Source organism: Clupea harengus, chromosome 16, assembly GCF_900700415.2.
Source record: "Clupea harengus chromosome 16, Ch_v2.0.2, whole genome shotgun sequence".
In the NCBI taxonomy this organism is placed as follows: Eukaryota; Metazoa; Chordata; class Actinopteri; order Clupeiformes; family Clupeidae; genus Clupea; species Clupea harengus.
The window spans coordinates 3,533,950-3,559,559 of record NC_045167.1 but is presented as its reverse complement, the minus strand read 5'-3'; the positions used below and the strand labels follow the sequence as shown (position 1 = coordinate 3,559,559).

The 25,610-nt window shown below is 44.8% G+C and overlaps 2 protein-coding genes across 2 annotated transcripts; both read left to right on the top strand.

Moving 5' to 3' along the window:
- The first annotated feature begins 1,835 nt into the window (after nucleotides 1-1,835).
- Nucleotides 1,836-18,082, top strand: mta3 (metastasis associated 1 family, member 3). The gene is made up of 14 exons (XM_012831964.3): nucleotides 1,836-2,124; nucleotides 5,531-5,598; nucleotides 8,353-8,446; nucleotides 8,827-8,953; nucleotides 10,032-10,095; nucleotides 10,992-11,109; nucleotides 11,717-11,819; nucleotides 12,793-12,892; nucleotides 13,375-13,563; nucleotides 14,373-14,447; nucleotides 14,611-14,669; nucleotides 14,773-14,894; nucleotides 15,073-15,230; nucleotides 15,831-18,082. The coding sequence occupies exons 1-14, from the start codon at nucleotides 2,097-2,099 to the stop codon at nucleotides 16,074-16,076; spliced, it is 1,551 nt and encodes a 516-aa protein (XP_012687418.2). The 5' UTR covers nucleotides 1,836-2,096; the 3' UTR covers nucleotides 16,077-18,082.
- A 228-nt stretch (nucleotides 18,083-18,310) lies between these two features.
- Nucleotides 18,311-25,341, top strand: LOC116224064 (metastasis-associated protein MTA1-like). Its single transcript, XM_031582656.2, has 6 exons — nucleotides 18,311-19,488; nucleotides 19,618-19,797; nucleotides 19,891-19,922; nucleotides 20,131-20,252; nucleotides 21,763-21,790; nucleotides 24,980-25,341. Exons 1-6 carry the CDS (start codon nucleotides 19,398-19,400, stop codon nucleotides 25,025-25,027), a joined length of 501 nt encoding a protein of 166 aa, XP_031438516.1. The 5' UTR covers nucleotides 18,311-19,397; the 3' UTR covers nucleotides 25,028-25,341.
- Nucleotides 25,342-25,610: the final 269 nt, after the last annotated feature.

Sequence of the window (25,610 nt, the reverse complement as noted above, 5' to 3'; positions counted from 1 at the left end):
AACGATAGTAGCATCATTATCGTCTATCTGCAGCATGACATACACTTCACCTTATCCATGACTGTAGTTCAGTAAAGGCTGCAGATGTGTCATGTAGAGAGGCCCAGGTCAAAGTGGCAACCCTTGATTGCCACAGTCATCGATGATCTGATCACGAGTAGTAGATCATTATCAGGAGGCACATAGTTTCTGTCGGCCCTTTCAGCGGCTGATCGCATGGACAAGGATCCCGTCTGACCAGAGCTACAGCACCTGTTTTGGGCTGTGTGGAGCCACCTTTTGAAAAGTAAAAAATGCGTCAAAGATCGCTTGATAGTGTGTGTATGGGAATTAGGAAATTGGTGTGTCACCTCAGGGCACAGGGCCTTATTCGGATGCCTCTGACTGTCTGCTCTATACCAAAGCCATGTCTATTCATAAATATAGCAAACAAGGAATTCTCCTTTTATTAAATTTAAATGAAAGATGGTAGTGTAATCTGAGTGCACTGATATAGAGGGTTGATATAGAGGATGAGTATGCAATGTTTGGCAGCATTTATAAGACTATAGCTTGGTGCACCCGCAGTCAAAACAGTCGCAACCAGTTCTGTCTGGGCGAAGTGAGTACGTTTCCACCTTTCTAAATCAAGGTGACATGTAATTGGGACCCCTGCTGCTCATCTGAACACCCGCTCAAACCTTTTGAGCATTTGAGGATTTATTTGCATTAATGCATGTAATTTGCGATGTCAGTGACACTCAAACATGGGATGCACAGAGCGACTATCCAAAGGGAAAATAAACAAAATGTTAACTTAGCTGATGGCAAAATACCTTAAAGTCATACAGCAGCTGAAAGAAAGCTGAATGTTTCCCAATATCATGGTGCCTTAGACATTCTAAAAATCAAATGGCAGTGAAAAATACCAAACAAAGCATATATCAGGAAAAACAGCTTGTGTTGACCACAAATATGGTGAGAATAATAGCATGCAAACATTGAAGCAGATGCCATGGGTTTGAAGGATGAAAGCCAAGGAAGACTGAAAACAGGGTGAAGGACCAGGAGGAACAGTCAGTGCAAGGCAAGGTGGACTAGCTGTAACGAGATCAATGTGACAACACAGACCTATGTGGCTTGGACTGAACCAACCTCATGCACCTCTAATGTGAGCAGTGCAGTTTTTTTCTGTCAGAGGGCCAATGTTTGAAGACTGGCACTGCTACACCACTTGGTTCAGTTTTGGTAAGGATTTGAGTCTAATGAGAAGGTATTGGGCCACATGGTTAGTGGTTCGCCAATCAGTGAGCTGTGGGGAGTGGTTGACCCAATCCTTTTCAATGTTTATACAATGCTCATTCACAATGCTGCAAACCCAATTGATTATGAAGGATGTCCAGACTTCAAAGTGTCTGAAATGTTTTTTTTTCTGGGTCTCGGTCTCTCCACGAGAATCTAAGTAACTTAACTCTAGCCGGTCAAAATTTGCTGACTACCGCACCACCCCAACCAACTATGAATCAGACATAAAATCACTGTAAATAGACTACAGACTACAAAAGGCGTTTGTGTATCTTATAATAAATAGCCAACCATTTGGGCGTTGTGTTGTTTTCGCAATGCAAGCGCTCACGTCTGAGAGTGTGTTATGCTTTATACGATTCAATTAATCATTGTCTTCATATGCATACTGATATATTCTAATGGGTGAAAAGAAAAGTTGGTCTAACAAATTACCGACTTTTTTTTTCGAGCCAGTGCCTTCACGCCATATCACCGAATCCATTATAGGCACACGGTCAGTCCTTCCATCGTTGCGAACGCTTCTCTGCTCTCTCCCTCCCACCCCTCGCCTCTCCTCCTCTCTCCCATCCGCACCAGGAAGCCGTTCTGGGCTGATATCGGAGTCTTTTTCCGCGTGTTACTGTATTGTACTATGAATCTTGGGAGGGGGGCTCCTCTGAAGATAATCCGCAACTCATTCACCCCTCCCTCCCCACCTATCGTTTAGGCATAGAATTTATAAGAGGGTGGACTTCAAAAGCGTTGATTAATGTATTTATTTTGAACATTTTTGTTTATGATTTGGTTTTTAACACTCCAAGAGGGCAGAAATGGCGGCCAACATGTACCGGGTTGGAGGTATGTAAGTCTGTGTTTTTAATGAGCCGAAAAAAATACCAGCGCCATAACGATACAGTTGTTTTGTTGACCTCATCCAAGAGTCATATTTGAAGACTGTTTACATTAACTGCATCACTCACGCAATTAGACTGAACGAGCGGCGTGATTTGGAAATGTTTTGGATTCAAATTTGGGTCAGGCCTCTGTTTTAGCACCACAGGCTAGCTAGCTAGCCAGCAATCGACTAGGTGCCGAACTAGCATTGTTGCTGGAATATAACATTAACCTTTAAAATGCTACATTGCATTTGTAGTAATGCGCCTCATGAAAGCACAATTTCTCAGCTAGTTGCACAACTAGGTATGTGCACTGAGCATTGCTGATATGTGTGCAGTGTAGAGCTATTGACATAAAGAAATATTTGGATAAGTAGCATAATCATTGGGTAACGTTACGGGCTTTAAGTATACATTTGAAGTTAGTTAGCCAGCTAGCCAGCTTCCTTGCTCATTTTAGCTATCAGTGCTAAATTAGCGTGCAGGCTGGTGATCGAAATTATGAAACAGTATATTTATTATCGTGGTTAGTAGGGCACAGTAGAAGGGAAGTACGCTGTATTAGAAAAGGTCATGTACCATTAGGAATGCATGTGTTTAAGAAAGAATACATTCGTGCTCGCCACCAGCAAGCCGCGCAATTAGCCAGCTAAGTTAACCAGTGGCTATATTAGCCGTCTATGCCACGGCATCTGACATTGTTTCATGGCGTCGTTGCACCGTGGCAATGAAAATGTTGGAACATGATTGTTTCCCCACCAGCTTTGAAACGTCGTGATGTCTTATGTAAACAACCGGTCGGCAATTCGACCGTAATAATACATGCTGCTACTCTGCCTCAACAGCTATTTCAGTCTTTGTTTGCTACCTTGTATTGAATCGGTCTAATAGTACCGCTATTTACACAATTCTCGGTTACAAAGTATCGGAATGTTGGTCACGTGATCCATACCGATAGACGTCCTCTTCTGGTTTGAAGGCACACTTCTCAGCGCTCGCGCTTAATCTGTACATCATCATTCGTATTTTTCTTTCATGCATAGATTACGGGGGCACTAGCCGTATTTCCTGTAGATTTATGCGTACTTCAAAAGTGTTTCTCAAGTATGGTGTGTTCTACAAAGACTAAACAAAACCTACAAACGAACATACTTGATAGACTCTTGAGAAACAGACCTCAGTAACTTCTCCAAGAAAGGCCTGCATTGCAATTGCACTTATTAAATGTATTGACCAAGTCTTTGCCATCTCTACTCACTGAAAGATGTATTTTTTAATGTTGATGATGGTATACCTTTCTGTAATTTTACAAGCCATAGTCAGCAGTGTTTAATGTTAATGTATAGTGCTCATGATTTAAAGAATGCACTGTCTCTGTGGACCTCCAGTCCAATATCTGAAGTGCGCCTGGGGCCTGTACTACGAAACTGGATTTTGGGGTTAGCGTGGTAACTTCAGGCTTAACCCTGGGTTTTCAGTATCACGATGGTGGTTCACTTAATACCGGGGTATATCGACATGGTAATTTATGCTGCACACCTAACTTGCTCCGTAGCAGGGGGGTATTCCAAGAACACAGTTTGGTGACAAACCTGGTTAAGTTAAATCCAACCAAGTGGTGAACCTCCTAAACGAAGAGCTTGATGGCTTCATTCTCCTAGCATACCTATTAGGAGGTTTACCACTTACTCTGACTTGTCTTAGCCAGGTTTGTCACTGCACCACGTTCTTGGAATACCACCCAAGTTATGTTCAAGATAACAGATCAAAACAAAGAAAAGCACCGCCTAGTAACCAATCAATTCTCTTGCAAAATTGTGTCACTATGTCTGGAAGATCTTGTGGACCTCAGTGCGCAGATAGTGAGAAGGTCTCTTAGTATGGAAAGGTTCCCAAGACTGTTTAACACAGCCAGGGTTGCAGAGGAAAGAATGATACTAATATTGACTTGCACGTCATCTAAACAACCCATTACTTAAAATGAATACACAATTGTGATTATAGTCAGATCTACCCGTGCTTTAATGATGAGACGGTGATGTTGATAAGCCTATTAACTTGCAAATTCACACTTCTACATATTTGGAATTGATTACGGTTTCGTCGTCTGAGAAACGATTATGGTTCGGTCGTCTTGTGGGAAATCTGCGGGCTCTAGACCTCCGCGTGTTTGCGATTGGTCATCTGGTGATGCCATCACCACCCCTTTCCATGAATGCGTTCATAGCTAGATTAGGAAAAGATGGGTTGACTTAATGAGTTAATAACCACCGTTGTGACATCGCTTATGCGTGACTGCCGTTGTTAAGGTTTGTCAAACCGACCAGCAAAAGATACCCTGGGTGTGTGGAACTTGCTTCTTAGTATAGTCAAGTCAAGTCAAATGTATTCATAAAGCACATTTAAAAACAACTCACACTGACCAAAGTGCTGAGACCTATGGTCAGGCAGAAGCGAGTAAATAGTGTCCTTTTTAATACTTTGCTGAATGTCACTTTTTGTGATTACGGAGGTGTCCCTGCGTTGAAAGGCCAGCATGCCGATTGTAGATTGTTCAGTTTGAACACTTTGGAATTGACTTCACATTGTATAACATTAGCTGAGTGAGGGCGGCATTCCAAGTACGTGGTTTAGTTAACTTGGAGAAAGTTGTTTTGACAGGAGAATAAAGCCATAGGGCTCTTCTACTAGAATGTTTACCACTTTCTCTGAGTTAACTTATCTGGGTTAGAGACTAAACCACATACTTGGAATACCCCCCTGGTGACAAAGGAAATCATGCAGTCCTCGTTATCCAACTGAGTTGTTTGCTGCTGCAGTTCTTGTCTTGTTGCTGTGTAGTAAATGCATTGTTTGTGTATATATGCACATTACGCTGTAGATTAGATGGTAAAAACTGATGTGATTTTCCATCCACTGCAACAGGTATCTTATGAGTCTTGTCACTGTTTCTAAAGGTCCGTGTACAGACTCATTTCAAACCGGCCCCAGCCAGCTCATGCAATATGTCTAGATGCTTAAGTGCATGTTCAGAATCAGAATAGTATTTATTGCCAAGTAGGTTTACACCTACCTGGAATTTGTTCTGATGTATAGGTGCATACAGTAAACATAAAAACATACAAACACAGTGAGTACTACACATAACATAAAACATAAAAACACAGTAAGTACTACACAAACACAATAAGTACTACAATACAAAAAGCAGGGCAGGAGTGCAAAAGTGGATGTGCAATGTGCAGTGTGCAATGTAGTGAGTGTTGATGTTGGTGCTGATGTTAGTGATGTAAGTGCTCATCTGCTGTCATATTCCATTGGTCTGGCCCCTTTTGTTCCATTGACTTGACCATGCTTTATTCTTTCAGATTATGTCTTCTTTGAGAATTCGTCAAGCAACCCGTACCTGATCAGAAGAATAGAAGAGCTGAATAAGGTACTGTCGCCTGTGGGCCAGGTGGGGATCAAGGCATGGACTCACACCCAACAGTCACCCTGTGAGAAGGCTGTCAAGCCTCAAGGCTGAGCAGACATTTCTACGTGTCCCTCTCCAGTCATTCGCTGTTGTTGTAGTTTTCAGTCCACATGAGAAAATTAAGCAGTCATTATTTTAACAGCTTTTATTTACATTGGAAATGTAATATATGGAGATTATTTTTTTGCAAGTTTCATCTTAGATCATATCTGGCTCTACTGTAATTCTACTTTAATTCTACATTATTTGGGGTTTTTAGAATCAAAATAAGAGTCACCTTAACTTATTTCTTGCCTTGTTCATAACTACTTATACTGACACTAATCCACAGGCCAATATCCTGAATCAGGGGAGACAGGGATTATATTGTGTGGACCCTTAATGTCATGCAAAGAAAAAAAATATATAAATATATTATTACTATTATTTTGTTTGGCTGTAATTTTGTTTTTGAATCTGGAATAATGTGTGTCTTCGAATTTGGGGTACATAGACAAAAGGCCTGTCAGTCAGGGTATTCTTTTTTTTTTTAGATTTATTTTTGGGCTTTTTATGCCTTTATTTGGATAGGACAGTTGAAGATATGACAGGAAGCGAGGTGGAGAAGAGGTGGGAAGAGGATTGGGAAATGACATCAGGCCAGACTTGAACCTGTGTCCCCTCGGGCAATGTAGCCCGTAAGTGGGGGGCTTTATCGGCAGTCAGGGTATTCTGAGGCTAGGATAGGTCTCAACCAAAAATATCTTGTATCCTGATGTTCCACATACCATGATTCTTTTGTGTTTTTAGCATGTGTAGTGGACTGGTTATTCTCGTACCTTTCTCACAAACCTCTGTCCCCAAATAGACATGAAGGTTAGCTCAACCAAAACTCTTTCTGATATATTGCCTGTTGCTGAGCTTGTAAACTGATGGCTTATTCACCAGCCATCCAAGTTATTGTGACCCAGCAGGCTACAACTAGACAACTGGTAGCAGACTAATATCAGTGACAACATGAACACCGATTCATCCAGAGATTAAGAGATGAATGTCTAGGAATTGTAATATTGTAGGTATCCCTTGAAGGCTGTGTCAGGAGGAGAAGTGCATATAACTGACCTAGACAAAAAAGTGTGTGGGGGATTTGTTGGAGAATAGAACAACGTTGTATTAGAAGTGGTCAGTTTGGTGGTGTTGCGTCACGGTTCCCCAGGAAGTATATGTTTAGCTTCATGGCATTGGGTCATCTCTGAATTTGACAGGTAACTACTGGCTTATGTTGCCATTGACCAGTGGTTCCCAAAGTGTCGGGTGTGGGTTGAGGATGTAAAAACAGAACAAAACCCTAAACAACCAACTACTGGTCAAATTATACCAATTATTACAAAGTATGACTGTTCCTACAGCACAGTAACTAACCTATTTGGTGATACGTTTATAGCCTACTTTGTACTTAAAAGTATTGTCAGGGCCTACAAGTTAGCGTGTATGATATGAAGGATAGCTAGCCTAATTATGAATACAATGGACATGCACCTAACATGAACCAATCCAAAGAATGTTCTGATACATAGCCAATCATAAAACCATATTTGATCCATCCAAATTTGATACATTTTAAACAAGAGCTCTTATCAAAGGAAAAAAGTCATATATAATAGGCAATATGTTTTGTAATTGTCAAAAGGTGCGCCTGCCCTGAAAGGTTTGGGAACCACTGCCATAGACATATACATGTGGACCAGTGTCTCTTCTCTGGCCACAACAGAGTGTGTCTTGGGTGTGACATTCACACATCCAGATGTTGGCAGATGTTATGCCTCCTTTAGATTTTCTTTCAGTGTGACTCTTGCTTTTATACTGTCACTGGAACCATCAGTATTTGCAAGTAGTAGATTAGTGCTGTTTTTCTCACTTATAGTCACTCTATCCAGCGGCATGCAGTCAGCCCATAGAAGAGAGCCCAACTAATTGGTTGTGTTGGGTGTTTAGTTGTGAGTATGTCTGATGTTATTGTTGTGTTTCGTCAAATAATGGATTTGCCTGGCCTCAAGAGATTTACAAAAGTCAAGATACCTTGATCATCTGAAATTATACATACTATGGGGCCTACATAGCAGTTTGTGTTCTGATGATTTCAGAAATCCGTGTCGCAATCTGCAGTTAACAGAATATCTGAAAAGAACCGTAATTGAATTGTTGTACAGTAGTTTCTTTGTCATTGAGCAGTTTTTGAGTGAAGGATCTGTGGTCAGAACAATCAGTGGCTACATATCCACACACAAACACCCTTTTAGTTAATGCTGTTGGGGAAAACAAAATGCTGTGTGATTGTCATGTGAAAAAAATGAAATGCCTTTTTTTAAGCATATTTAAGAATACTTGGTATGTGAACTGTTGTATCTGGCTACTTCCGCCATCTAAATACTTGTGTTCTGCCAATGTTTATTTGTGTGGCGCTGACCACTTGATGAATGGCAGCAGAACCTCCAAACTGGAGGTGGAGACAAACGTCACATAGACACATAGACACTATTTGGGTGATATGTACATTAGTGTAATTGTATGAATTGTGGAATGTGCGTCATGTGATCTAAATGAATTTATCCAGATTGAAAAGCTTTGCTTGCGTTCCAGTAGCAACAAAGGGGAATCTGTAAGAGAAGGATAACTGGTCCTTTCTTGTCCTGGAATGAGTGAATGTCCTGACAGTGTCTCTCATGTCTCTGGCAGACTGCGAGCGGAAATGTGGAGGCCAAGGTGGTGTGTTTCTACAGGAGGAGAGACATCTCACACAGCCTGATCCAGTTGGCAGACAAACATGCAAGTACGTCTAGGAGATGGGTTGAGGGGATTTAGTGGTCATGTGGTCGTGTAGAGATTTGTTAACCGTTTGACTCTCGTTGTGCAGTGTTTTATAACATCAGTTTAAGTTTGTCAAAATGACTTAATTTTGATGTGTCATCCCATTGGGGATTGTATGTGTATGATTGCAGATGTTACTGACTAAATGTCCATGTGCATTTAGTTGGACCATTCAAGTACATGTTCTTCCAGTGCTTTGATGTCCCCATGAGTGTCAGTTAACTCAGGGAAGTGTTTGTGACTAAGTGAAGTTTAATACTGTGCTGTATGAGTAACGTGTGTGTGTGTGTGTGTGTGTGTGTGTGTGTGTGTGTGTGTGTGTGTGTGTGTGCGTGCGTACAGAGGACCTGGAGGAAGAGAGAGACAGCCCCTCAGAACCTGAGCTGTCAGAAAAACAAAAGCACCAGCTCCGCCACAGAGAACTCTTTCTGTCGCGCCAGTATGAATCCCTCCCAGCCACACACATACGGTAAGGCACCAGCCGAGGCACACAGACCCTAGGTACACCCCACCCCAAATCTTCACAGGTGGGCCTTAGACCCTGGGTACACCCCACCCCACATCTTCACAGGTGGGCCTTAGACCCTGGGTACACCCCACCCCACATCTTCACAGATGGGCCTTAGTCAAAGGAGGTTTGTAGTTCTCCAGAAACCCACAGCCACAAAATACAAACAGTGGCATAACTGAAACAAATGTCCAGTATTTAATATTTAAACTTCTTTAGGAGTAGATCTTTAGAACAATTTTGAGATGTTTTGTCATACCAGCAGTGTGAGCATATTTGTCATCCAGTCCTTATTCCCTCCTTTCTTCACACAGACACACACAACTATTTAGATCAGGCCATCTTTAAAAAGATGTTAGTTCGTTTTTCATAAATTTGGCAATTAAGTCGATATTAACACCAGCATTAATGTGTTTCATCACAGTCCAGTCATATAATTGAGTTTATACCTCAAAAAACACATTTATGTGTGTAGTACCTCTCTAACATTACAAAAACGGTTACCAAATATTGTGTGGTTGTAGAACAATCTAGCCAGGTGTGCCTTTACTTCTGTGATGACATTCTGATGATGTTTCAATCAAAACTAATCTTAACTTCTTGTACAAATGTATCTTATCAGCATACAGTCAGTATTACTTTATAACATAACTTAGCCCATTTCTGCTCATAATAATGATCATCTGAGAAGGATGAAAGTTGCATCCTCACTGCTGCTTTGTGAACTCAAATGCTAGTAAAACTGAGACGGGAGTTGGTTTGCTATTGTTACGGTTATGGTTAGCATTCAAACATTTTCTAGGTTGCTTGATTTTAGAATAGCTAACTTTTGCATGCCAAGGAAGAACAGGAGTGTCAGGAGATTATATATATTTATAGGACAAACGTGTCAATTTCTTTTTTTTCTTTTTGGTGCTTATCTTGCCTAATCTCATTTCCTCTCTGGCTTAGTAAAGTCAAAGTAAAGTGTCCACGTGGAAGGGTATTGTGTGTGTGTAAGCGTTCAGTGTGTAGTAATTGCTTTCTTCTTCTGTGCCAGGGGGAAGTGCAGTGTTGCGCTTCTCAATGAGACGGAGTCGGTGTTGTCCTACTTGGATAAAGAGGTACCAGCCTTTTTGTCTGGTTAACACTAACTTAGTTAAATACATTGCATCCACACCCTTTCATTATGCAGAAATATCTGTCAGTTTTCAGATGATACTACAGTACTGGCGCAACCCTTCTCTGAATCATTGATGCCCTTTTAATGAATTCTCTCTGAGAACTGTGAGAACATGTGACCCAGTAGACCATTGTGTTTTGATTGAGTGTCTGAGGCGGTTGGTAGGAGTTTCTGGGACTCCTGTGGAGTAGTTTTCATACCTGTCCGATATAAAAGTTGCAGATGTAGAAAGTCCGGTACCCTCTGCTAGTGAACTTACCTGTGTTCCTCAAGGCTCTGTTTTAGGTCCCATGCTGTTCATATTGTCTATGTTACTGCTTGGTCAGGCTACTGGATAGCATGTTAATCATTTTCATTGTTACACAGGGGCTTTTTACACCTGGCATTAAAATACGTTATCTAGTTTATATCAAGATAGGAAATGATTTCAACCAGATTACATTAACACCTGGTATTAATATTTGTCTTTAGTGTCCACATTGAGATCTGATCGCTGTGTCTAGCTCAGTTCACATCCCCCTCTTACCTGCGTCGGTCCAAAAAAACAACGACAAACAAAAATAAAAAAAGGTAGAAGAAGTGGTCGCCATCCATGAAGCTGCGTTATGGTGTCTTTTCAAAACCTCACTGGTTTGGATCATAAAGGATGCATGACTAGCATTAATAACTGGCTGAATTCGTACAAGTCAAAAGTGCTGAAACTCAAGTGCTTCAAGACACAGGATGTAGTTCTGTGGAATATATCTGGGAGTGTAGGTGTAGCATAAACCGGTAAAGACACAGAAGAGCATTTGTTGACTCTGACTCTAAAAAGGCTACCGTCTCTCCCCTCGCCAGGATACATTCTTCTACTCGCTAGTGTACGATCCCACACAGAAAACGCTGCTGGCCGACAAAGGGGAGATTCGTGTGGGACCACGTTTTCAAGCAGATGTCCCTGACATGATGCAAGAGGGTAAGTAAGCTCAAACTCCTGTGTCCACACAAGCTCACACCCTACACACACATTTCTGAGATACCAATCTCCTTACCCACTATGTACACAAAAAAGGTCAGAGATGGTTCTCCTTGTGGCTTGAATGCGAGGGTTGGGGGGGAATGCCGTAAAAAGCGAGCCAGTGGAACTGGTTGTAAGGGAGGACAAATGATTTAATCAGTGGAGCAGTGACCTGTGCCCGACGGCCGTGCGAGAGTGTCTTTAATGGGCACAATTTATCAGAGGCCTGGATATGTTAGTTTGATGATGATGGCTGTTTTCCAGCAGGGAGTCCCACACACTCCGCGGCGCACGCTAAATTAAACCCTAAATAAACTATAGAGAGCAGTCCCCTGCACAGGCAGTGAGAGATTCTGCTGTCATTCTGGCCCTCAGGAGATACTCAAATCCGGTTTCCTGCTAGCCCTAGATTTGGAATACATCTAGGGCCCAGATGGAGTTTGTTGTGCATTTGTGTTTGTGTGTTCGGTACAAACACATCAGATGGCTGCACTAGCGTTTGTGTTTGTGTCACGGACACGTAGGCATACATGCTAATGAATGTTCTCTCCTTGTGTCCCCGCAGGTGTAGATGATGACAGAGATCAGTCCAAGCTGGAGGAGCACATGTGGGACCCAGAGTGCCCGCTGACCAACAAGCAGATCGACCAATTCCTGGTGGTGGCTCGGTACCTTTCACCTTTCAGCTTCTAACTGATACGCTGTGTACTCTACCTGGAGCTGGGCTGCACTTGTGATGCTACGTGCCCTCAGCCCAGATAGTGCAGAGGGCCTCCCAGTATGGCCCCGAGGGGTTACAGGAGGGGTTTTCAGCCCAGTAGCCTGGTTGTAATGAGGCGTATTCAGACCAAACTTGTAGAAGTATCCTGAGCAGAAGTACTAGCCTGGATACCAGACGAACTTAGCCCTGCCCACAACATTTGAGGTCGGGAAGTTCGGTCTGGCATTGCTCCGTTGGGGAGAAATTATGCCCGACCAGAAGCTGTTCAGACCAATCAAATTGTCAGGGCGGGCTTTTATACGATGATGGACAGATGATCAACAGTAACGTAATCAACCACGTCACCAAAGAGCGCTTGGGTTGAATTTGTTTTCAACAAACATGGCTGCCGCTGGAGAGCTAAGATGTGTAGATAGATTCTGCCATCAAGTCTGTTTTAGAAGACATCGACAGCGCATTCATTTTAAAAGAGGAACAGAGAAACGCGATCAAGGCATTTGTCGATCGAAAAGATGTTTTTGCCGTCCTTCCTACGGGATTCGGTAAAAGTTTAATTTATCAGCTGGCCCGGTTCACATACTACGTTGCTCTGATTGGTTGTAGGTCTATCCAATTGAGCGAAGAGGCATTTTTTTTCCTGGTTCGGTTGAAACACGCCCCATAATCACAGCCCAATGGAGCAGTATCAGACTCATATTCTGACTAGAATTATGAGTATGACAACGTCAGGCTACAGAAGTACTCCAGGAGCCTCTAGAATCCTATATTTACGGGTCTATCTTAACTTAGGTGGGATGTTTTCTATAATGCGGCCCCCGTGCTGCATTTAATGAATCAGGCGTTAGATAAACGTTGTTGCGTGTGTGTAGACTCTAGGCAAAGTGAGGGCTCTGGTGCTGATGATAGTCATGTCTTTGCAGGGCGGTGGGCACGTTCGCACGGGCTCTGGACTGCAGCAGCTCCGTCAGACAGCCCAGCTTACACATGAGCGCAGCAGCCGCCTCACGAGACATCACACTGGTACTGCCACACTCACCGCTCTCCTCCCTGTCCTCTGCTATCTCTCTACCCTCACCACCTCTCTAAGTGTCCCTCTACCCCTCACCACCTCTAAGTGTCTCTCTACCCTCACCACCTCTAAGTGTCTCTCTACCCCTCACCACCTCTAAGTGTCTCTCTACCCTCACCACCTCTAAGTGTCCCTCACCACCTCTAAGTGTCCCTCTACCCTCACTGTGTGTCCTCTTCTCTTGTGTGTCTGGACTTTTCATCTCTTCCCATCCCCTAGTACTGTCAGAAGTACCTCTCTTTAATCAACCTTTCTCTCTCTTTCTTTCTTGCAATCTTTGCTCCTCCATTTCATCCCAACAGGTACTCACCTCTCCCATGCTCTTTACTTTTCTGTCTTTATACTTCTCCCCCCTTCTCTCTCCCCCTCTCTTTCTCTATCTCTCTCTCTCTCTCTGTCTCTCTCTCATCTAATGTGTCTCTACCATTTGCAGTTCCACGCCATGGACACGTTGCACCGGCACAACTACGACCTATCGAGCGCCCTGAGTGTGCTGGTGCCCCAGGGAGGGCCGGTGCTGTGCCGCGACGAGATGGAGGAGTGGAGCTCCTCCGAGGCCAATCTGTTCGAGGAGGCGCTCGAGAAGTACGGCAAGGACTTCAACGACATCCGGCAAGACTTTGTGAGTCACTATAAACCTCTTAAACGGTGCAAGGACCACTATGAACGAAACTTCGTCCATACACAACTGGAAACTAAAGAGTAACGATTTCCTTCACCAACAATGAGTTGCATGTTGTAGTAAATATAGATCAAAATCGATTAAAGCATTAATGGTTGCAATGTCAATTATTCATAGTTAAGCAAAAACAAATCGTAAACCTCATTATTTAATAACGAATGAATGAATTTGTTGATAATCCAATTTGTTAATGAAGTTCATGATTTATTTAATTATGTAAGCTAAAGCTTGTCCTTAATGTGAAGCACCATGTTTTCTTCTTTCTTCCTGAGAATGTGTAGTGCAGTATAGTTACATTTCTGCACTTCTTTCTTTCTTTTTTATTTCATTTTGTTATATTTCTTATGTAAAGTAGTATTTATTTATTGTTACACCAGGTTCTATTGCTCGTAGCTTGAATATTCTCTCCCTTGTACGTCGCTTTGGACAAAAGCGTCTGCTAAATGACTAAATGTAAATGTATCTAAATGTAAATAGTGATCACACCACTGCACCTGCACTCCATTCAGAAGTGTAAACACCAGTGAGCAGGCACTGAATTATGCAGCGGGACCAGACGCCTCCACACAAACACACTGAATCATAGACACCTGTGCACACATGTGTCTTATGGAGCACCTGGTGTGGAACGGCCATGAATATTCCACAGAGGCACAAGAAATAGAGCAAAGCAATCTTTCGGGCAGAGGATGCGCAGGAACACAGAGGGGAACACTAAAGATGATTATCCATTTCTGTTGGCTTTTCAGCTCCCGTGGAAGTCTCTGACCAGCATCATTGAGTATTACTACATGTGGAAGACCACAGACAGATATGTTCAACAGGTAGGCATTGCATAGTATACACACACACACATACACACACACACACACTATGGCATTCAAAACCTTTCATTCCTCAAAAGAAAATTCACCCACATAGACTTTGCTGATCTCTCTCTCTCTCTCTCTCTCTCTCTCTCTCTCTCTCTCTCTCTCTCTCCTACAGAAACGTTTGAAAGCAGCAGAGGCGGAAAGCAAACTGAAGCAGGTTTACATCCCAACATAGTGAGTCTGCCCAGCCTGACCTGCACCTCCATGTGCATCACTGACTGATTTCATTCCCTTTGTCTAAACTGCCTTCTCCCCCCCCCCCCTCTCTGTGCTGCAGTAATAAGCCCAACCCCAACCAGATCTCGCTGAGTAACGGCAAAATGGCCACCATGAACGGAGCTGCGGCTCCAGCAGGCTTCACACCCACGGGGGGCGGACGCGCCTGCGAGAGCTGCTTTGGTGAGAAACCTAACACACACACCACACACACACACACACACCCTCACCACAGTCCCCTCTCTGACACACACAGCCCTAGTGTATCGAAACTGAAGGTGGGCGTCATGTATCATGCACATACATGTACCTATTCTTACCTGTGTGTTTTTCTGACCCCATTTCCTGTGTCACTCTGCAGCCATCCAGTCTGCACAGTGGTACTCATGGGGCCCCCCCAACATGCAGTGTCGCCTGTGCGTCGCCTGTTGGATGTACTGGAAAAAGTACGGTGGCCTGAAGATGCCAAGCAGAGCAGAGGGTGCTGAGGAGAGAACGCCTCCAAGCCCCACATCTACTGTAAGAGCCCTCATTGAGCACACACACACACACACACACACACACACACACACACACTCACACTCACACTCACACTCACACTCACACTCACACTCACACTCACACTCACACACTCACACTTACACACTCTCTCACACACATACACCAGGTCTCACAAACGAGGCTGGCAGTGAAAAGTTGAGGATCCTTTCTATCCGTTCACACCCCACCCTACTGCCTCAATCCTCAAATAATGGAGCATTAGAGAGAACAGTTTCAGAATGTACACGAGGCAGATGTGTTGCCATGCCAACAGAGATAGGGTGAACGTGAGGCCAGACATGCAGTCTTGGAGACAGCTCTGATGGTAAGGAGCAGGGAGAGGCTGTTGTGTAGTTTAAGCAGGCAGAGTGAGTGAGTGAGACGAGGGTCTGGAATGAGGTGAGATCTGAAACTGAAAGTCCTCCAATTTAAAAAGAAATTCTGTTCCGGAAAACAAACCTGAGCGTTAACACCATTACATGTTCTGCCCTTCCTCTCTCTTTCTCATCTCTCTCTCTCTCCCCCCTTATCTCTTTCCCCCTCCTCCTCTTTTTTTTTTCTTTCCTCGCGTCCTTCCAGGAACCTCGTTCTCGCGGTCACGGCATGCGCCAGTCCTCCCACATGGTGCCGCAGCGCAACAGCGGCAGTCCCAAGTCCTCCATGAAGACCAAACAGGCCTTCCTGCTGCAAGCCACGCGCCTCACCAAGCTGGCGCGCCACATGTGCCGTGACCTCATCAGGCTGCGCCGCGCCGCGCGCCGCCCCTTTGTGCCCATTAACTGTGGGGCAATAAAGGCGGAGTGTAAGAGCTCTTTAAATTCCTAACTTCAAGTCCTCCCACACTCACCGACCTACACACACACACACACACACACACACACACACACACACACACACAGAGACAGACACACACACACACACACACACACACACACTCACGCACGGCCACCACATTGCGCTGCCATTCCTCCCCCATCCCCTCTGACTCTCGCTCTTTTTATTATTATTATTATTGTTATTATATTATTATTTCATTTTTTTGTATTCTTCCCCCACTCCCTCCGTTTCCAATAAAGACTGCCTGTCCTCCATCACAGAAGCGTTTCATCATCTTTTGTTCTGTTCAGCTTGCTTTGTTTCTTTTTTCTTTATGTTTTTTTTTTGTCCCGTAATAGTTTTTCATTTGTCGTGAATGTCACAGTGCACTTCCAAAAGGTTAATCCCAAGCACATCCTTTTTAGACTAAAGAACAAAGGAAAGTGCACACACACACTCATTAAACATGCACCACAACACCACCTTGCTGAAGCCACAAAGTGGTTGTACCTAAATATATCATAGTGTGGACCTTACACTTACAAATCCTAATCAAGATTGATGAATGTATTTTGCCTATGAAAGCTGTATGTCATAATCAATTTATTATAAAATGCTGTTTTTAAGATTAGAGAAAATTGTATTTTGTTTTTACTAGTGGTTAGACTGTCAACTCCAACATCTGAGGCAGATTATAACCCATGACCGATGATATGGCATGTATCCCTGCTCCTTATCTTCAGATGCATACGCGAGTGTATGTGTGTGTGTATTTAGAATGTGTGTGATTCAGCTTGTACTGGCAATCACTTGGCCCTCAGTGCACAGAGGGTGAATTGGCATTGGCACAAGTATGAAGTAGCTGAAGCGGGAGTTGAGTGCAGTTGGGAGCGTACCGAAGCACTGTTGGAATATTGGGGCTTTGTTGTTTCAGTGGCGTGATGGGCTTAGAGGTTCCCCCTTGTAAAGCATAGTCATGAGAAGAAAAGTTAGTTGAGGTTTTGGGTTTCTTAGATGAGTGAGATTTACTTCCTGCCTGTGAAAGACTTAGTAATAATCCCATTGGTCTTCAGGGCATCAGCCTTAATGAGCTCACGGTAGGCGAGAGGGCACGTGAGGTCAGCGGTTTGTGCAATCAGCTGGGGGCTGCCTGTGTTGTGCAGCGTCCCAGAGGCCCAGGTTCTCTTCCCAGAGGCCCAGATGTGCACAACCCCGAGTCCCAAGTTCTCATCCATCCACAGAGCACTTCCAATGGATAGAGTTTGCTCAGTGTAGATATAATCAGCAGCATTGGAGAATCTAGTCACTTAAGTTCAGTGATTCTCCTCATTCTCCTCAGCCACCTGCAGACTTAGCAGAGGGGAAATCAGATCAGGGCAGTTCTGTGATGGTGGGTTGCCTTGACACCCGCCCAGCTGGCTGACCAGGGCTTCAGGCGGCAAAGGGGATACATGCTCCTCAACTCCTGCTTAGTCTGCAGTTCATTTCCCCAAACAGAAACTCTGTCCAAAAGATCCCGTGGGTTTCTACCTGTTAGCAGGCCTGGCACCAATTGCGTTTAGGTGAAGAGGTGCTCTGTCAGAAAGAGAGAATTCTGCCCCTTAGTATCAGAGATGGGAGAGAACTCTGTCCCCTTCTACACACACCAACACTCACAACACACACCCATCACACATCCCTCATCTCGTTTGTGTTGTTCCATCGCTCCCCCATTCCACGTTCCCCGCTCCAGCTTCCCTCGTCCCCCCCTGCCTGTTTGTGCCTGTCTCACGCGCCCGCGTATGTGTCATGAACGCCTCCGCTCCGTCCACTCCAGGAGTGTGCTGTCTCCTCTGTCCCACAGCACAAAGACTCGGTGGCATGCTCTCTGGTTTTTGTCCTTTCTTTTGCTCTCTCCTCGGTTTGACTTCACATCTGTGTGCATGTGTGTGCCCATGAGAAGGAATGACAGAGAAGGTTTTCTGACACCAACACCAAAAAAAAAAAAGAAAAAAAACCCAACCAAACCAAATCTCTCCCAATAAAACCATGGCTGAAAGCATCCTCTGCGCGTCCTTGTAGTGTTCATGTGTCCTGTGTGTCCATCAGTTTTCCACCACCACACCAGTGTGTATCTCGAACAGGAGATCAGCATGACCTCCACCCACCATCCCCCATCCCTGCCATCAACACTCTCCTTAGTTGCAGTCAACATCAGTGTCTGTGTGTACGTGCGTGCTTGTATGTGTGTGTGTGTGTGTGTGTGTGTGTGTGTGTGTGTGTGTGTGTGTATACATGTAAACTGCAGTGGGGAATTCCTGCAACTACTCACCCAGAGCATGACCAGAGCTTTACTGCTGTTGGTTCCATGGCCTTCGCTGCTGTGCTGGAGCCTGTCTTGCTGTCAATCAAAGCGATCAGTGTTTCACTTCTCAAGTTCCCAGCTAATGAACTGCACTACTGCAGGGCTGACCTTGCCCGGCGGACCCATCCTGCTTCTGAGCTCCACTGTTATTGGTTTTTGACACTACCGAGTCCCACAGCCACTCAGCACCTTTGCTGCCAAAAGACACAGTTATTGAATCTCACTACTTCTGAGAACTGCTGCCACTGCAAACCCTCTGCTCCTGACTTAGTCGGCACAAAGTCTGCACAATTCATTCTTGTTCATCAAATGGTCTCTGAACTCCACATCATAAAAAACAGTGACACATGCCAGCTCTCTGGCTGTGATTGTCTGCAAAACAAATGCAAGTGGCCGAAATGCTAAATGTGATTTAGGACTTCCTATCTAAATGTGAAAACATCTATGCAGTCTGTAAGCTGTGGGGGTAGACTGATAGACTAGGCCAGCTGTTCTGAACGTCAAGCTCACTCAGACTATCTTAAATCACATACCTCCAAATCATCCCTAAATTGCTTACCTAAGAACTGACGGTGGCAGCCATCTTGAATAAATCTCACTCGTAGCAACACAGAAATCTAGCCATGCATATTCCGTTTTCCAGATATTTTCTCAAACACATTCTATCAGAGATGCCCTCTGACTGAGTCTGAGTGTGCTGTGCAGCGCCTCATGAAATGTTAATGTTTTCAGTCATCAGTTAGGTGCTCAGTGAGCTAGCTGATGGAAGGAAGTTGATGGAGCGAGTTGATTATGGTGAAAGAGATTTTTCTCTGTGAGTGTGCAGCTTCTGTAAGCACCTGTCTGGCCAAACTCACCAGCCATCAATAACTAGAGGCTGGAGTCCTGCAAGCCCATTCATCAAGCTGACTGGTTGAATGAGCGAAGGAGTGGGAGAGAGGGGGAGTTACTCGCTGTACCTCACTGCTGCGTTCTGATGTGTAGATATGATCAGAGCGTCGGAGGGGACGGGAGGGAGACCGGTGCGAGTCAGACCCACGCCCAGAGGCACCCTAACCAGCGTGCTGCAGTTTCTTGGTGAGTTTCGCTGTCCTGCATGAGGTACCACAGACTCAATATCTCCCCCTGGTGGTTGGGGTTAGTGCCACCACTCGCACATTTTGCTTGACGCTGAAGCGTTGTGTGGGTATGTGTTTTTTGTGTCAGAGTCCCGCCCAGCCCCGCATGGACATAGGCCTCCACGGACCCCCAGCTTGCAGCTTCAGCCTCCCCGCCGCCTGCTCTCCTCTCTGCCCAGTCACGGGCCGCTCGGCATGCTGGGAAAGCGCAGCTACCAGCATCACAGCCGGGCTGAGGCAGAGAGGAGAGGAGCCGCCACAACGCAAGGTGAGCTGCTCCCTCCTTCTCTTCCCCCTCGTTTAACTTGGCACTTGCATATTTTGTGTATGCATGTCTAAGGTTTTGTTTCTGCTCCAATAGATAACCCAGGGCACATTGTAGGATCCGTTCTGGTAAGCTTATTTATTTATGAATAATATTTATGAATTTAGATCTGGGTAATACAGTAATTGATAGCCATTGAATCTGACCCTCATCTCTCTGTACACGTTCCTTCATCCCTCCCTCCCTCCCTCTCTCTCTCTCTCCCTCTTCCTCTCTCTGTGTGTCTCTCTCTCTCTCTCTCTCTCTCTCTTCCTCCCTTTTCTCTCCCTCCCTCAGCATAATGGGAAGAGCAGCAGCGGGTCAAACCTGCGTGCCAGCAGCATGATGCTGCGCAAGCGCAGGCCGAACTGGATCGACGCCCCTGACGACAGCTTCTTCCTCGTTTCCCGGGAGACCAGGTAGATTTGCTGGGTCCCATTTGACCACCTGCACCCTCCACTCACTACCACATGGTGACACACACTCACCCCTGTCCCCGTGGGCACTTGTGTCCACCCCTGCCAAAGGTGAACTAGATTAGGCCAAAGCAGAGACAGCACACCCAGACACACATGGCCACCTACTAAGCTCAAGCCAAAAATATCATGAATTCTGACAGTTTCAATCCAATCATGAATGCATCAGTCCAATTCCACACATAACAATACATTAAGAGAGAGAATTGACAGAGAGGAGCTCATACTCCCTGGTTAAAATGGATACACACCTCTGTCTGTTTGGCCGCCTCTTAGCTCGATACTGCCCTCAGTATAGTAGCATTGTGATGACAGAGCGTAGTTCCTGTAATATTCATACATTGCTCAAGTGCTAATGCAAATGTATTTAAGATCCCTGTTGGTTCAAGGAGGTCCAGTTCATTACTTCTCCTGCATTCTCAGCATTTTTTTTTAGCAAAATTGGCAACTTTGTTGTGTGTGATGAATGCTCCACAGGTAATCTAAGGGTAGACAAAATCAAAAGCACACACACACAACCACACAGACAATACCCAATTACACAAAATTATGCCATTTATGCACAACTGTTGTGATATAATATATTTGTACATATTTTACCTTTTCATTGTGAGAAACACTTCCCTGTGATGTGCACAGGGTAGTGTAGGAGGCCATTTCACCTGAGCCTGTAGAGTATTTCTGCTCCATCATTGCTAAGAGCCACTGGATTCTTTCTGAATCCCACCTACACAGTAAATTAATGTTGATTAGGGCTGAACGATTAATTGCATTTGCGATTTAATCGCGATATGATAGAACGCGATTTTCTAACCGCAACGTTCGCGATTAAAAAACGTGGTCTAAAAAAGACATCTTTTTGAAGATGGTACATTTTGCACACAGTGTTTAAAAAGTGCATGCCTAGTGTTTATACTTAAAATTACTTTTTTTAAATTACTTAAATGGACAGTGGCAAAGCCACCGATTTGTTGTTCTTGTTTCTGTAATGAGCAGTTAAATAAAAATGTAAAATGTGGCAAAGAATATTTTACACTAAATGTATCTAATATTGTGTTGGTCATATTTAAATCATTCATTCCGTTTTGTTGGGGGAAAAAAGAGGATAAAAAAAAAATCGCATATTAAATCGCAATCGCAATATTTTGGTAAAAAATCGCAATTCGATTATTTTCCCAAATCGTTCAGCCCTAATGTTGATGCTCAATCAGTATGAGGGTGCGGCCACCTTGTAACCTGGAAATGTCCACAAAAAGGCACTTGGATACAGAACATGGTCCGATCCTCGCCGCTTGTGACCTTTTGCAAAAGCAACATAATGGCCTCCTCTCTGTCATTTCTACGACAGCGTGTGGGTCCCTCAGAGGTCCCCTCTGCACCCGTGCCCCACTGCATCATGGGTCACGTGTAATTGTGACTGTCTGCTAATGACTGGCTGCTTGTTTCATTTCAGTGCTGCAGCCGTTAGACACCTGCTCATGGTAAGTCCACTCCACACACACGCACACACACACACACACACACGCACACGCACACACGCACACACACACACACAAACCTAGTTTACCTGTGGAGATCTAGCATCACACCAGAGAATGATATTCCCTAAAGCCAAGCATTGATTGATTCAAGACCTTAATGTGTGGGGAGTTGCTGCAACTAGATTAAAATGTAATGATTGCTTTCCACCGGAGATTACTTCCTTTCACGTCCTGAAACATTCTTCCCCTGAGCAATAGAGTGGGTCAACAGTTAATCAGTTCCTTGCTGCGACTCGACTGAGCGTCCGTAGAAGGGAGGGAGCAGTAACACAAGGGTCTGCTCTTCAAAGAGATGCACAATGCAGACTGAAATCTTTAAGAGCTCAACATACTGTAGATCCCAAGAAACCTAAAAAGGGCTTAAAAGGGTTCATGAGAGCGCCCATAAATGTATTGATGCAGGCCTAAAACCCCTTTTGTTTAAAAAAAATACATAATAACATTACTTATAGTACAGTGGTAGTATTATTAGCAGTATTACTAGTCATTTTAGCAGTCTTACATGACTTTAGTATGTATCAGTCATGATCTGAATTTGTTCAAATTGTGGTAGTAGATTTGTGGCCGGTGCATTTTCCTGTACGAATCAAGTCAGAGAGTGTGTTTGATTTAGTTAAGTTAATAATGTAATCATTCCAACCCTAATCTCAGCCAAGTTGCCCCGCAGACATCTCTTCAGGACCTCTCAGCCAGAGTTAGTGCCCTGACACGAGGCCTGGGGGGGGGGAGTCCCAGCAGGAACAGAAGGAACTGCAATGGAACTCCACACACACACACACAACCACCCACCCACCCACACACACACACACACCCACCCACACACCCTGGCTATTTGTAGAGCCCCAGAGTGAGGCATGACCACCCCAACGCCCTGCAGCTAGAGCTGGCTGATCTCAAGAGGCCCCTGGCTGTGCGAGGGCGCTAGGCCGGGCTGACGGATGAGCCCACGGCAGACAGCAGCAAGCTGCCGCGGCTTCATTTAACAGCCGCTCTTCACGCGTGGAAAGCATTGCTAAATAATCATCCGACATCTTTCAATTTAATGAGACGCCCCCTTTTTCATGCATGCATGACTGCACTGTAATTCGAAAACACCAAAGTGTTTGCTTGTGCCACTTCTGTGGGGGTATTATGTTTGTGTGAGCAAAACCCTGTTTCCATTTCAGCTGTGGCTAAAGGCTTAATCCCATTCATAAGATGTATGTTTTAAATGCACAGGAAATAATGAGATCCTTGGGAAGTGATTGTGTGGGAGTGGAGCTCCAGCTGGCATCTCATTCATCACGAGTCCACTGAGATTAGCTCTGGACCTGCTGAGGCGGGCGCGGGCGGGCGGGCAGGCGGGCGAGGCTGCACTGCCCAGCGCTCATGGGCGCGCCTGATTGATGTGTTGTTGTGCTGGTGCACAAGCAGAACCATCTAGAATATTCAGCAGTACTGACAAATGGACAGATCTTCATGGGTGCCACATTCTTCTCCAGTAACCCCCCTCCCATCCCTGCTGTCATGTGTGATTGGTAATATGATGACTTAATGGACACTTGTGTGTTCATTATCTGAGATCTGAAAAGGATGGGTGATAAAAACAGACAATGCACTGAAACTGACTGACTCTTCCACCCTCTCTCTCTCTCTCTCTCACTCACTCACTCTCTCTCTCTCTCTCTCTCTCTCACTCACTCTCCCTCTCTCACTCACTCACTCACTCTCTCACTCACTCTCTCTCTCTCTCTGTCTCCCTGTCTCTCTCACTCACTCTCCCTCTCACTCTCTCTCTCTCTGTCTCCCTCTCTCTCACCCAATCTCTCTCTCTCACTCACTCTCTCTCTTTCTGTCTCCCTCTGTCTCACCCAATCTCTCTCTCTCACTCACTCCCTCTCTCACTCACTCTCTCTGTCTCCCTCTCTCTCACCCAATCTCTCTCTCTCACTCACTCCCTCTCTCTCTCTCACTCAATCTCTCTCTCTCTCTGTCTCCCTCTCTTTCACTCTCTCTCTCTCTGTCTCCCTCTCTCTCTCACTCAATCTCTCTCTCTCTCTCTCTCTCACTTTCACACACACACACACAGTCATGAATCAGTTAAATGGACCATTTGAAGCCCAGCCCGTGGCTTTCTCATTTGTTGCTCCTGCATTTTGCATGGGTTTGAGATATAGAGACATAGTCCATCACTCGGATTATTACCACATACCAGACTTTATGTGACATTCATTTTATCAGGTCTGTGTCTGGTGATGACCACAAAGCCCTCGAAGGACCTCCGAATCTTGAGGTCTCGGTGAAAGTACAAATTAAATAGAAATAAATCAAACTTTTCTCTTAAGTGGTGTACAGTACGAGGGCGTGTGGTTTTCACTGGGGTACACAACATAAGAATAGCACAAACACACACACACACACACACACATACACACACACACACACACACACACACACACACACACTGTGCTATCGCTTTGCCTGCCTGGAGGTAAAAAACTATTTAATCTGGAAGAGTCAGTCAGTTTTATTCTACTTTTTAATTGGAATTTCATTGTGCAGTAACTCAGTTAGGTTTTATGGCATTTCATTTGCACATTGTATCTTGTAAGGACACCTTACAGGATAGGGAACCTCTCCTGGACAGGAAAAATAATGATCATCTATTTGAGAATGCTTACCATTGACTATAGCTCAGCTTTTAATACAATCATTCCAGCCAAGCTCACAATCAAGCTCAGAGATGTAGGAAGAATCATGCCTTATAGGCTGATAAAAGTTTATTTCTTGACCAGTTAAGTAACTCAAAATTCAGACACATGCATTTAGACACATCCTTTTCCTAAGATCTGCCACTGAATCAAGTACCACTGTCTGTAATTATAGCCTAGTGCACTACACACGCATGCCTGTTTTAGAGGTGTTCATGTACTTGTAAAGTTGGGTCTTAAGTCTGCTTTGCTCCATTCCAAATCTAAAATTGTATTTCCACATAACTGCTTATGTGAAAATCTCACAGTTTTTCCGGGATGTATTTTAATACTAATTTTGTATTTATCTAATTTCAGGATGAACACAGATGTTAGTTTGAATCACACCTGTCTCCTGACTCTGATGGGCTTCTTCTCTCTCTCTCTCTCTTCCCTCCAGGAAAGCTCGGAGGCTGCTCACTCGCTCTCAACTCAGAAAAGCCTGTAGGCAGCCATGTGAGCAAATCCACCTGCGCAGGGTCTCCCAGGGGCCTCCCCAGGGGCTTCCCCAGGGGCTTCCTCAGGGCCCGGTTGTGGCCCCCCCACACCCCAGCTTGAGGATGCGAGGCCCCATTGTCATCCACGACTGATCTCTTGCTCCGCCAGCCACCCTCTTCTCCTGCCCCCTCGCCATCTGCACCTCCTGGTCCTTGTTATCTTCCCTTGCCCTGCACATACCCCAAAGCCCCCCTCCCACACACACAACATTGCTCCAGATCACTCTCCTACCCCCTACACTCAGGCGTCTACCCCCCCCCCCCCCCCCCCCCACCTCCCCACACACACACCCCCACCTCCCCACCCCAAAACCCCTCTTTTACCTGCCCGCCTACTCTCCAGTATTTCAGCACAGGCATCTGGTAGACTGCACAGAGTCTGTTTTTATGCATTCAGTGAATCTTTCTTTCATTGCTGATATGATATCTACCTTCTAATTCCTGTCCCAGTCCTTGGCTGCTCCTGATATGGCCAGCTGTGCTTCAGCTTCTGATTGGCGTGGGAGAGGAGGTGACAGCTTTAAGGTTCTCATG

Coding starts and splice junctions, on each gene's coding strand:
- mta3 (XM_012831964.3), top strand. CDS start 2,097: ATGGCGGCCAACATGTACCGGGTTGGAG. Junction 11,110..11,716: donor CCCTGACATGATGCAAGAGG/GTAAGTAAGCTC, acceptor GTGTCCCCGCAG/GTGTAGATGATGACAGAGAT. Junction 14,670..14,772: donor CAGGTTTACATCCCAACATA/GTGAGTCTGCCC, acceptor TCTGTGCTGCAG/TAATAAGCCCAACCCCAACC.
- LOC116224064 (XM_031582656.2), top strand. CDS start 19,398: ATGATCAGAGCGTCGGAGGGGACGGGAGGGAGACCGGTGCGAGTCAGA. Junction 19,489..19,617: donor CAGCGTGCTGCAGTTTCTTG/GTGAGTTTCGCT, acceptor TTTTTGTGTCAG/AGTCCCGCCCAGCCCCGCAT. Junction 21,791..24,979: donor CCGTTAGACACCTGCTCATG/GTAAGTCCACTC, acceptor TCTTCCCTCCAG/GAAAGCTCGGAGGCTGCTCA.